This window comes from Erithacus rubecula (genome assembly GCF_903797595.1).
Source record: "Erithacus rubecula genome assembly, chromosome: 13".
Classification (NCBI taxonomy): domain Eukaryota; kingdom Metazoa; phylum Chordata; class Aves; order Passeriformes; family Muscicapidae; genus Erithacus; species Erithacus rubecula.
This window is the reverse complement of record NC_136665.1, coordinates 18358933-18371271: the sequence shown is the minus strand read 5'-3', so window position 1 is coordinate 18371271 and position 12339 is coordinate 18358933. Positions and strand designations below refer to the sequence as shown.

Genomic DNA, 12339 nt, shown 5'->3' with positions numbered 1-12339 from the left:
GTTTATTTTTATAAATTGCTCCCCGTAACACAGAAAACTTGCTGTATATCTTACAGGCAGTTTGCTCTCCACATCCAGGGTGAAATCCAGGCTCAACCAAAGCTGGTGACCAAAAACCTTTGGATTCCAGCAGGGCAGTGATTTCACCCACGGATTCTTCCCTGTTAGACCTCAATTAGAGGCTAATTGAGCTCAGAATTACCTCCCAGGTGATGACCAGCTCCGAGCGGCTCCCTCCTCCTCCGCTGATGTTCGTGGGGGCCACCACAGGAACTGGAGAAGAAAAGGGGTTGGTGCTTGCAGCTGCTGCCCCAGGACTGTCCTGGGGCCAGTTTGGTGTCTGTATGGCTGATGGGGACAAAGGGACCCAGGGCACCCTAAGGAATTCATGGGTGGCACCCACTGGTGTGTGGGGAAAAGCCAGGGGAAAAGCAGCCTTGTATTTTCTCAGGCTGCTCAAGGAAAACAGGAGAGAAAGAATTATAACAATGATTAAGAACCTGCTGGATGCGTGAGAGATGTGATGTTTTGGTGAAAATGTCTTTACTAGGGGTCTTACCTTCCTTGCACCCATGAAATCGAGTCTGTCCTCAGTCCCACTGTCTAGTCTATAAAAGTGTAATTTGTTTCTTTAATAAAGGGCTTTTTGCTTCTCTTCTGCCTGAAGGAATTTTGTTGCTACATCCTTTTTGCCAGTCTCCTAGCCCAGCAGCAAGTGTGGGTCTGCTGGAGGGCTCTGCAGAGGGGTCTGGGCAGGCTGGGGGCAGTGGTGTGGGGCCAACAAGGTGAACTGCAAGATCCTGCTCTTGGGTCACAGCAGCCCCACAGAGCCCTCCAAGATGGGAGAAGAGTGTTTGGGAGCTGGCCCAGCATAAAAAGACCTGGGGGTGCTGGTGACAGCAGCTCAAGGCAAGGCCAGGTGTGCCCAGGTGAGCAAGAAGGGTCACCTGGATCAGCAACAGCCACAGGACCAGGCAGGGATTGTCCCTCTGCACTGGGCACTGCTGAGGCCACACAAAGCTGTGATCACACAAAGGTTGGATCACTGATCCTGGAGACCTTCCCAAGTGGGTGATCAGAGCATTTCCAACCTCACCTGCAGCCATGCCACCTCTCAGCAGGTGGAACAGGGATTGCATTGCACAGCAGCCTGTTTGAAATGAGCTGAAATGATGTTTACACCTTTTCTAAGGCTGAAGCCATAGATGTGTTTGATACATCAATACCCTGGTTCAAAAAATTAATTAAAGAACTAGGAGCATCAAGTATCTGACATTATTATGCCTCATCAACTAATTGGCAAAATGATGTTCCATTCAGACTGTAGCTGCAACACTACTGATTTACTAATTATGCATTTGTTCAGTAAACATGTTGTTGGAGCAATATATTAATTTTTTTAATTGGTTGTATGGTTTTCTTAGCAAATTCAAAACTCACAATTTTCTTTTCTCATTCTCTCAAGACTATAAGTGTCCAAAAGTTTGATTTAGAGCTGGATTTCTCCAGGGGGCTCATGCTGGAGAGGCAAAGAAAATATCAACATCTCCTGCCTCTGGTTTTATATTTCTTCTTTAAGGTCCCTTCCAACCCAAACCATTCTATGGTTCTATGACATCAAGTTCTTTTTCAGCTGCTGGAGAAGTATAACAGAAGAGGACATCCCTGGAATGGGCAGAGGCAGGAACCCTCTACAGGACATTTGGAGGTGCCATCTCCAAACCCTATCTTCAGAAATTTCAATATTGCTTTGTCATTGTCTCCATCCAGCTGTGTAAAAAGCTGATGTGTAGGGTGAGAAATGGATGGGGTGTTTACATCTCAGAAGCTTTTTTTTTTTTTTTCAGAGGTTTTGGGCAAGTTCTGCCATACCTGCTTGTCCTTCCCATTAACAAAGGCATTAACCCATCTCCAGGGGTGGCAATAAAAGCAGCACTGCTTAAAGTCCACAGAAATCAACCCATAATCATTTCTAGATTCTAATCCCCATATAAATATTTATCTGGTTTCATCCTCCAGAAATGGCAGGAATTTCAGGACAATTTTGCTGTGCAGCCTTAAGAGGAGTGCAAGTGCAATCAGCCTGGGCTCTTCTGGGTTTCTCAGAGCTGTTCCTTTTTGTCACCCACAATCAATGTCTTTGGGCACATCAGAGGCAAATGATCTCAGACTGACAAGAACTGCAGGGAAACCACAACACAAACTTTCAATCCTGGTGTTTCAGTGTTTCATGAACCAAGTGATGCTCAATTAGCTCATGTGTTAAATGTCTTTGGTACTTGCTACATTTGCACGGGGAAAATTTTGTGCTGTGGTTCAGCAGAGCCTCAACTGGGTCAGAGTTGAGAAACAGATGAAAATTTACAGCTGAGTGCACCAACAGAGGCTCAATTAATTCTCAGCTACATTTTAATGAAATGAACAGTGGCTCATTTGCATCCACAAATCTACTAATGCTCAGATTTCAGCTGGCAAAACAGTTACTACACCAGCAGAGCTCAAATTCACCCTTTCCTGGCCAGGTATTTGCTGTCCACACTGCCCTGTTATTACAGTTTCCTATTCTGATTAAAAAATTAGGATAAGTTGTTATTTTCCCACTGCACTGTAATGATTTGAGACAGGAATTTACAGCAGGGAAGGAGTTAAGCAGCTAAAACCTGAAGTGAGTCTTTCTGTCTCTTTTGTTAAACTTCAGACAGAGCTACACTGTAAGGAAATAATCTTCCTTGTGTTATTGCCATGATAAATAACAATAATTTTATTGTTTCTTTCTCCTTGTCGCCCCAGTCTTGTGAATCCCTTTAATAAATAAATAAATAAAAGTTTTAAAAGATGAAAGCTTTCACTGCCTGCCTGGTATTGAATATCCCACTTTGCAAAGCCCCATGGTGGTAACAGCAACAAAAACCTTCTCAAGATTAATTCAGTCTTTGTGATCAATCATGTAATGGAGAATATTTATTTGAGATACTCTGCTGGGAAATTTAAAAAACCTGACCTCCTCTGGAAGGTGCAGGGGGTTGGAACTTTAGATTAAAGATGGTCTTTAAGGTCCCCCCAAATCCAAACTATTCTGGGATTCTATTCCCAGAAACAAATGGATTCCACATTCTAAAAGAAATGTATTTTCTTCTGTGTAATGTACAATACTGTATTTTGAGTTCTTTCCTGAAATGCAGCTTGCCAAACTTCAGAGCTTGGCAAATGAGATAAACAGAGAAGACAAAGTGGATTGTAAAAGCTGCTTCCATTTTACTGCTTTCCATCCTATAAACTCTGATTTTATAGGTGGGAGAGAGTTGATAAGCAGGGGGCTGGGAGGAAGATAAAACAAACCAAAGGTTTGGGCTGCAAATAAATTGTACCAAACTGAGCAGGACAAAGGACTGACAGTGTTGGTCACCCAAGAATGAGACAGCTTCCCCTGAGCTTCCAAGTCCCAGAAGATAAATGAGAAAATGTCAGACAGAAAAGGTTCCACTCTGGAGTCAGCAGAAGCTCTTGGTTTCACTGAGATTTGGATGCTGCCATTTATTTCCTCCAACATCCAAAGTTAAAATGATCCTGTTTCTCCTGATGCTCAGATACCAAATCATATACATATACTCATATACATATACAATACATATACATATACAATACATATACATATACTCAGATACCTCTGCAGCCAAGGAGTATTCAGAGGGTGGAGTTATCATTTCATGAGCAGGGTGAAAACTCGGATTTAATCGGGGGAACAACAATTGTTCTCCCAATTGCTTGAGTGAAAGGTTGGCTGGGACACACCAAGGGTAGGAGCACAAGTTAATTGCAGCTTTTATCATGGAATGCCAGGATGGTTTGGGTTGGAAGGGACCATGGGCAGGGTGCTCCAAGCCCCATCCAGTAACTGCTCTTGTGGAACACATCCATTCCCTACCAATGGAACTGGGTGAACGTAGGAATGAGTGGCTCTGCTCAGTGAAATTCCCAGAGCTGGGAGGTGGAAGCCAGCAGAAATCAGCCCTTACCTGCTGCTCTGGTTCTCAGCAGGGCTGAGGGGCTGCTGGGCTCCCCCATCCCCACGCTGTTGCTGGCGACCACCCTGAACTCGTACTCAACCCAGGGGCTCAGATCCACCACGGTGGCCTGGTGAGTCCTGCCAGAAATGACCTCAGGAGCTGAAGGCAGACATGACACCAACAATGGGTTTTGAGGTAATTGGTGGTACTACAAAATAAAAAAAAAAATATCCAAGGCAAGTCCTGAATTGCTCACCTGTGGCCACCGCCTGCCATCCCACCGAGAAGGGAGTTCTGGTCTGGACACTGTAGATCTGCACTGGGCTGTTGTTATCTACTCCAGGCTTCCAGGATAAGCCAGCAGTTGTGCTAGAAACATGTTCAACTTTAACATCTTCTGGTGGACCTGGGGGGCCTGACACGATCAGCATTTTAAGAGGAAGGCATTGGGAAGAGAAGATTCACTGCTGGAATGGGTTGGGCAACTCTTTCTCTCTCAAGTCACAGGAATTATTCATGAAGCTGCAGTGTCATAAAAGCTGCACAATCCCTAAATGATGGCTCCATGCCTGGATTACATTTTTATGAGTCAGGAAAATTAATGTCTTGATGTCGCTAACATGAAAACTACAAACAAAGGAATGATTTCTTTTTTTTGTGTGTCTGACAAAGAAAGGCACCCAATGCTGTCTTTTGTTGAACCATTGAATATTCTGAGAATTCCAACTGAATTCAATCAAAACTGAGGTTCAGAAAGAATGCAGGATGGTGCACTACACAGATTTCTGATTTCTCTTAGGGTTTACAGCTCTGCTCCCATGACAGCATTCCCTCACTGCTGGCAGTAGAAAGCTGAGTTAGAAAATATTATTTCATATTATCTCCAAATAGAGGAAAGGAATGAGGTCTTTTGATTTTCCCAGCCTGCACAGTGACCCAGAGATGCCTGAAGGAAATTACAACACTGCTGAGATTTGAGCATTTCCCTCTGATCTGTGTGGCCCAAAATTTTTGCCAAAGAGACCAGGGCAGAACTGCAGAGGTTCCCCTGGGTTGGCTGAACACCAGGATCATGCTGGCCACAATTCTGGGGCCAAGAGTAAAAGAAAGAAAACTTTTCACTATTGAGATGTGGAATTGACATCCTAGGAATCATTTAAGCAAGAGCTGATGTTAAGAATTCCTAATTCTTCTAGAATTCCTGTGTCTCCCTTGCAGACATACCTCTCACAATGATATCTGCTGTTGCAGATTGACTGTCCAAAGAAGTTTGCACCATGCACACATATTTCCCAGAATGATGTAGCTGAATATTTCTTATCATCAAATCCCCAGCAGATCCCTGGAGAGATAAAAAAAAACCAAAAAACCCCCAAACAACACAAAACTAATCACTCACAACATGCTTTCCATACTGGGCATTTTTATAAATTGCTCAATATTAATAAAAAATTCAGCTTTTAAATTAAAATATTCATAGCTATCATCAGTTTCTTTCACGGGGACATTTTTATTATGGCTTCACAAATAACTCAAGCGCCTTTATGAAATTTAGGGAAGAAAAATAAATGGTTGCAGCCCTTGCAAAGAAACAGTGATTTGCCAGGCACGTAAACAGAATTATGATAAACATTCTCATCGTGTGGCAAAGAGTTTCACGAAGGAATTTGGGAATCTCACCCTTCCAATCCTCTCAAAGTGATGGATTCCTCTGCTCAAATCGATTCTCTGGCCATTGAATGACCAGGAGAACACCACGCCCAGGGAGGGGTCGTGGGACACCTGGCAGGGCAGGACAATGCTCTCCCCAACTGTTGCATCTGTGGCACAGGGTGGAATAATGATGACAGTCCTTTCTGAGGAGACAGAAAAACGGGATATTTTTAATTAAAGTGCTTATAAGAACAGTAGGTATTGAGGGAGGTTTGTAGCATTCGGGAAATCATTTCAAATTGGCCCAAATGTTGTGTAATAAAGGGAATTCTCTCTAATCTAGTGATGGTTTTACACCACTCCTATGGCAGCAGCAGCCCTGTGACCACGTTGTGTGCCTGAGAGTGAGCAGATGTGAGAGGAACACCCTAAATTAGTTTATATTTTTATATATTTATATATATATATTTTATATCTATATCTATATCTATCTATATCTATATCTATATCTATCTATATTTATTTTAAATTTTTTACTAATTTTTTATTTTATTAATATTTTTATTTGGAACACCCTAAATTATATTACTTCATAAAACCCATAATCAATAGGTATGATGTCAGTCAAAGGTACAGACTTCTCTTAAATCATGCTTGTGGTTCTTCAAACTTGAAGAATTCTCTCCAGACACTGCAACAAAAGCAAAATTGCTCCTCATCTCCACTTACTTTAGACATCAACATCCTTAATCTATATTAATGTCAGGGGTACTTTACTCCACAGCACAACCCAAGTTACAGCTTCAAAGAAGTTCCCAGGCAGGAAAATTATTTATTTGATCATTTTTAACCCATTACATCGAGACCCAAACTTGCAGCTCTCCTGAAGGGAAGTATCAGCTCACTGAAGGGGAAATAAATGGGTTTTTCTGGGTTTAGTTGTGTTGATATGACTGGCAGACAGATTAGAGATAACAAGCACTTTGTTGTCAGCAATTCCCCTGAATAAATCTTTTGTGCATGGAAGTTATAAAGTGCTGAGAACTTGTAGAAAATGGGAGCAGAATCTCCCCAACAATATTAATATGATCTAAAGATAATGTGAGGAGAGGAGAAGGAAATGCAGAAACTGGGTTAGCTCAATGCTCATCACAGCTTGACTCCAGAATTTGAGTGATTCTTAAATCACAGAATTCTAGAAAGATTTTGGGTGGGAAAGGACCTTAAATCCCATCCATCCCCACCCAATCCCATCCATTGTCCCAGGTGCTCCCAGCCCCATCCAGCCTGGTCTTGACACTGCTGTTAGCATAAGAAATCTCCTTTATCATTGGCCTCAACCTGTTTATCTCCACCAAATAAATATTGAAAACTGCCTTTTTGGGAATTACACTGGGTCTGGGTATGAGGTGTGTTTTTTAGTAGTGATAACAAAAAATAAATGGATTTATTATGGTATTCCCATCCTCTTGCACCTCATGTTGAATCCTCCTCATCCCCACTAATGCAGAATGTTCACCTGGGTGATATTTTTCACTTCTTTTATGGGCTTGTGCTCAAAACTTCCACCTCAAATACTTTTAAAAGCTTCTTAAAAGCTCTTGGTTCTGCCTTATCCATTTATCTTGCTTAGCAACAGCAAACATGCATTATATGGCAAACCCCGTTCCAGAGGAGAAAAGAGGGGAGATGTGAGTGCTGGAGGTGTAATAAAGACTTCTCCCACCAAAAAAAAAAAAAAAAAAACAAACAACTCAATGAGCAGCAATAAACTTAATTTGCACATTAGCTATGCTTTCCCAAGTTCTGACATTTCAGTTGAAAATAATGCTGAAGCAATGAGGCCTATAATTGAACAGCCCAAACTTCTCCAGAGGGGAAACAAAAACAAATGTTCCCTGCAAACAAGATCATTTTTATACCATGTTGTTACTCAGTGTTTTAATAAACTTCATAAATGCCAAACATAATATATATTTTTTTTATTTTTTAATGGGATTTTCCCATATTGCCACAATGTATGGGACATGTGAAAGGGGGCAGGAGTTTAATGAAGTCAGAGCTGCTGGATCCCTGGAGTTCTTGGTGTTTTCATTGCTGGCTGTGCTGCAGCACCATCTCAGGTCACACTTGGAGCTCTATCCCTGCTAATTGCTAATTGCTCTGTCAGAAAGTGAATATTAAAAATGATTTTTTTTTTTTTTTTTGCCAGATGCAAAGTTAAGGAGGAGGTCACACTGCAGGCTACAGCATCCGCTACTGAAAACGAGGATATATATAAAAATAAAGAGTTACAAAATCAGAGGATCTTGGGTTGGAAGGGTCTTTAAAGTTCCTCTGGTTCCACAAAAGAAGGAAATTCTGAAATACCTTTCACAATCAGGTTCCCTGAGTTTCTGGCACTTCCAAACTGGTTTGTGGCCACACAGGTGTAAACCCCAGCATCAGCCTTGGAGATGTTGGAGATCCTGAGGCTGCCATCCTCCAGGAAAACCACCCTGGGGAAAAGAAACAAAATGAAATTACAGAATCCCAGAATAACTTGGGGTTTTCTTGGATCTTGAAGCTCCTCCCACACCCTGCCACGGACAGGGACACTTTTAACCATCCCCAAGTCCAACCTGGCCTTGGAAACTTCCAGGGATGGGAAATCCACAACTTTCCTGGGCAACAATAGAAAAAACAGAAATAAAAAAAAAGACTTCTGGCAGAGGAATAGTAACAGAAATGCAGTGGTAATTTTAATATTTAAACGTTTTCCATTATGGTTTTTCTCTTTACAGCAAGCTGAATGTGTCCTAACCAATTTTCACCTCTGCTGCTTAGTAATTTCTATATTAGAAATGTTTTATTGGCAAACTGGGGTTGATCATTCACTTTTCCCGGTGACTTTCTTCCAGCAAAATCTGGAATCTCAAGAAAAAGTCAAAAGATTCAACTTGCTACTTAGTTGTGTTCTATTTTACTGTGGTTTTGTGGTTTTTTTTTTTACAGATCTCAGTGCTCCTAAGCCAAGCTAAGGTTGTGTGTGAGCCCAGCTGCCTGTGGAGCTCTGTCAGGATTATTAAAAGATATTATCAGTCTGGCTGAGATGCTCAAATGCCACCTCACAAGCCAAGGAGCCAAATCAAATCCATCACTGTCTCACAGGGTCCTCAAACCACCCTGGGTTGTTTGTATCACTTTGCAGAGTATTGGGGAAATTGCATTTAATGGTAATTTCAAGACCTCTCCTGGGTTTTATGGACAAAATTAATTTTTAAGCTTGTTCATGTTTGTTTGTTTGTTTGTTTTTCTCGTGTTAACAAGATGCTTTGGAATGTAAGTCAGGACAAGGATTGGATGTAATTTTTTTGGATAAGCTGTCACTCTGTGCCTGGCACCCTTCTGCTGTCACATACAAGGGCAGGACTTCAGGATTCCACAGAATCACACAGAACACACGTCTAAAAGTAGAAGATTTTCAAATCAAAGCTGAATTGGTAATGAACTTTAGCACAGAAAATATTATTCTGTAATATTTTGTGGGTTTTTTTCCCCATTTCTTTAACTTCCACTTGCTGCACCTGGCAAATGTGGAGCTTCAATTTTTTTTTTTTTTTTTTTTTTGAGTTTAGAAGAAATTTAAGACATGAAGATCCTGGAGGTTTCATAACAATGGGGTCAGGGTCTCTATGTGCATCTCCTCTTGCCACTAAGCTCAATAAGCACCAGAGAATCTGCACCCAAATACCAATTTCCTTACACACAAAAAAATTCAGTGTAAGCCACAACTCCACAGGAAACCAGGCTCCATTCATTCACAGCAGCACTGCATCATTTTTTACATCCCTCATTTAATTGACATTTAACTCTAATACAAGGCTCCTTTCATAAAATAGAAAATATCTAATTCATGCATCACAGCTTGGGTATTTAATATTTATTACTAACAACATAAGATTGGGTGATGTACTGAATTATTAAAGGAAATGAACAATCACAAGAGCAGAAGCTGGAGCTGGCAGTAGCATCAGAACCATTAAATACACACAAAAAACCCCATCACAGTGTGTTTCTGTTTCCCATTCTGGCATTTGTACATTTGTAACTGCAAGTGGAACATGCATCAGACCTTGTCCTGCTCCTGTCACACCCTCCCAACACCTCAGCTGGGAAGGAGAGGCACCAAACTTGGATTTCTGATCATCTCCTCTCTCATACCCCCCTAATTTAATGTGTCCCACCCTCCTCTGAGCTTTCCCTGCTCCTGAGCAGGGGGGATGGATTTGGGACTGGGCCAGCAGAGATGTCCCCATGGTGCTGGGCACAGTTCACTGGCTGTGCAGCAGGGAGGGGAAGGGATTCAGGCTGGAATGAAAAATCTTTGTTTCCTTGGCAATAATCAGGTGCTGCAGCAGCTCTGGGTTTGCCACTCGTGGCACAGTGAGGAAATAAGTTCAGGTTTGATAATCCCTTGTTTTGAACTGGAGCACAGCAAAATGGGAAGAAGCAAAGTCCCCTCCTCAATACAGTGATGGACCTGCTGAATGATAATTTTTGGATAAGGAAGGATGGATGAGGTTGTGTCAGAGAAGGTTTGGGTTGGATTTTTGGGAAAGGTTCTTCCCCCAGAGGGTGCTGGGCACTGGCCAGGCTCCCCAGGGAATGGGAACATTCCCAAGGCTGCCAGAGCTTTTGGAAAACCCTCCCAGGGATGCCCAGGGTGGGGTTTGGGGTGTTTATACAGTGACAGGGGCTGGATCTTGGCACCTGGGACAGCATTTCTCACCCTTGTGGGTCCCTTCCAGCTCAGGATATTCCATGATTCTGAGATCTCAGGAGCTGAGCTGGTGCCACCCCATCCATCCACACAGGAGCCCTGGGTCCCCTCCCTCTGGGTGGGGACACACCTGTGACTGTTCCAAAGGCAGCTTTGAACATGAAGAAACATTTCCAAGCATCCCCCTTCTGCCTCTGCAATATTTTTGGCATTAATGATGCATTTCTTCCCATCAGCTTACACCAACCACCAGAAAAAACTGCTGGTGATAAAATAGGGGATGCAACTGAGTGCCTGGGTAACATATGGTGTTCATCAAACAGTATCCAAAGAGATTCCAGTGTGAACCAGCAAACATTCATAAATTTGGTACCTGAATTCATAACAAGCCACCTCAGTGTCTCTCTCCATCAAATATTGATGACCTGTTACTTTTACTGCAGTGGTACCTAAAAGCTCTTAGGTGCAAATTAAAATCCAGAAGTGGCATAAAGCGGGAAAAAAAAAAGAAAAAGAAAAAAAGAAAAAAGAAAATCTCCATCCCCAAACACTTCAATGTAGGTAAATACACAAGGAAAAACAGTCTGTAAAATACAGAATAGCAAAGGGGAGAAGCTTTGAAAGCTCAATCTTAGCCTCTGTGGATTCTGGTTACAGCTTTTTCACTGAAGTTTGGTCGTGCCTCAGATTTTTCATCCCTGTATTCTTCATGATGAATTGAGACCTTGATAATTCCCATCTCTCTCATTTAGCAACTAAGAGGGGTTTGTACCCACTCAGGAGCTGACAGTGTCACGTTTGATCTGAGGAAATGCTGTTCTGAAACAATATTTCAATGGCTGGGCAGGCTGAGGATGGAATGGTTCTTTCAATGGATCAAAACAGAGCTTAGCAGAGAGAAAAATCTGCTAAATAAAAGCTCCTGAGTTGTTTGAAACAGGTCATGCTTCCTAACAACAATTAGAGTGAGTGGTAAATAAGACACTCAGGCAGAATTTGTGTAAGAGCACAAAGCACTCCAGAGTAGTTTAGTGGGGAAGGGAATTAAAAAAAAAAAAAAAAAAAAAAAAAAATCAAAAAAATGAGAAGTTTCCAGCTATCCTGAGGTCATTGTCAGGAGCACATCAGAAAATCAAGATGATGAGTTTCAAATGCAAGGAGAAAAACAACAACACAACTCTGCCCCAGGTGCCAAAACCAGCAAAGGTGCCCTGAACTCCCTCAGAGCCTCAACTTTGTGCCCTGGGTGGGTCCAGAGGGGCTGCACTTTGTCCTCTCCCAATTCTCTCTCAAATCAGGGAGCTGTTCTGCAGAAGGAGATGGGAATTTTGCCTTTAATGGGCTTTGGATCAAGCTCTGACAAATGGTTTAAAGAGAAGCTGTGAAAGGCACGTCTCAGCTGCTGAAAGGTTTGCTGGAAACCATTCCTTTTCACAACATTTGAGGCTGTGTGAAGGCTATAGATAATAATTCTTAGCAGCTGCATCACAAGACGAGGTAATTCCAAGTGCTGTGACGAGACAGAAAAGTTTAACTTGTCCAACACAGTGCAAAGAGAATATTTTGTCTGCCAGGAGAGCTGGACTTCTCTCAATAAGTAAATAAGTGCCTGTCAAAGGACCAAAAGCACAAGATCTGAAGGAGATCTGATAAATGCAGGGCTGTGAAAGGAGGAGGAGAAGGCAGAACTAAGGTGTTCACAAAGCCTGAAGCAAGGATTGCTTAAGCACAGGTCTAACTTTAGGCTGGCATCTCCAACTTGAAAAATGCTTAAATCCTGATCAGGGCCCTGCTGCTTCCTGTGCTCCTGCCTGGTGCTGCCTCTGGGTAAACTGAGGCAAGAAGAAGAAGAGATAAAAATCTCGTTCCTGGTCATGCAAAGTTCCTGCACACGAGGGCAAATTTGGAATACACAAA

The 12339-nt window shown here is 42.3% G+C and overlaps 1 protein-coding gene across 2 annotated transcripts in view; it reads right to left on the bottom strand.

The window, feature by feature from the left end:
- CNTN6 (contactin 6) overlaps positions 1-12339 on the bottom strand; it is a 118336-nt gene that overhangs the window by 9820 nt on the left and 96177 nt on the right. For both annotated transcript variants that reach the window (XM_079317346.1, XM_079317345.1), the window contains exons 12-17: positions 8031-8158; positions 5688-5863; positions 5232-5349; positions 4264-4422; positions 4017-4166; positions 203-273 (exon numbers count right to left, since the gene is read on the bottom strand). In XM_079317346.1, coding sequence (XP_079173472.1) covers positions 203-273; positions 4017-4166; positions 4264-4422; positions 5232-5349; positions 5688-5863; positions 8031-8158 — 802 coding nt within the window. The remainder of the gene's footprint in view (positions 1-202; positions 274-4016; positions 4167-4263; positions 4423-5231; positions 5350-5687; positions 5864-8030; positions 8159-12339) is intronic.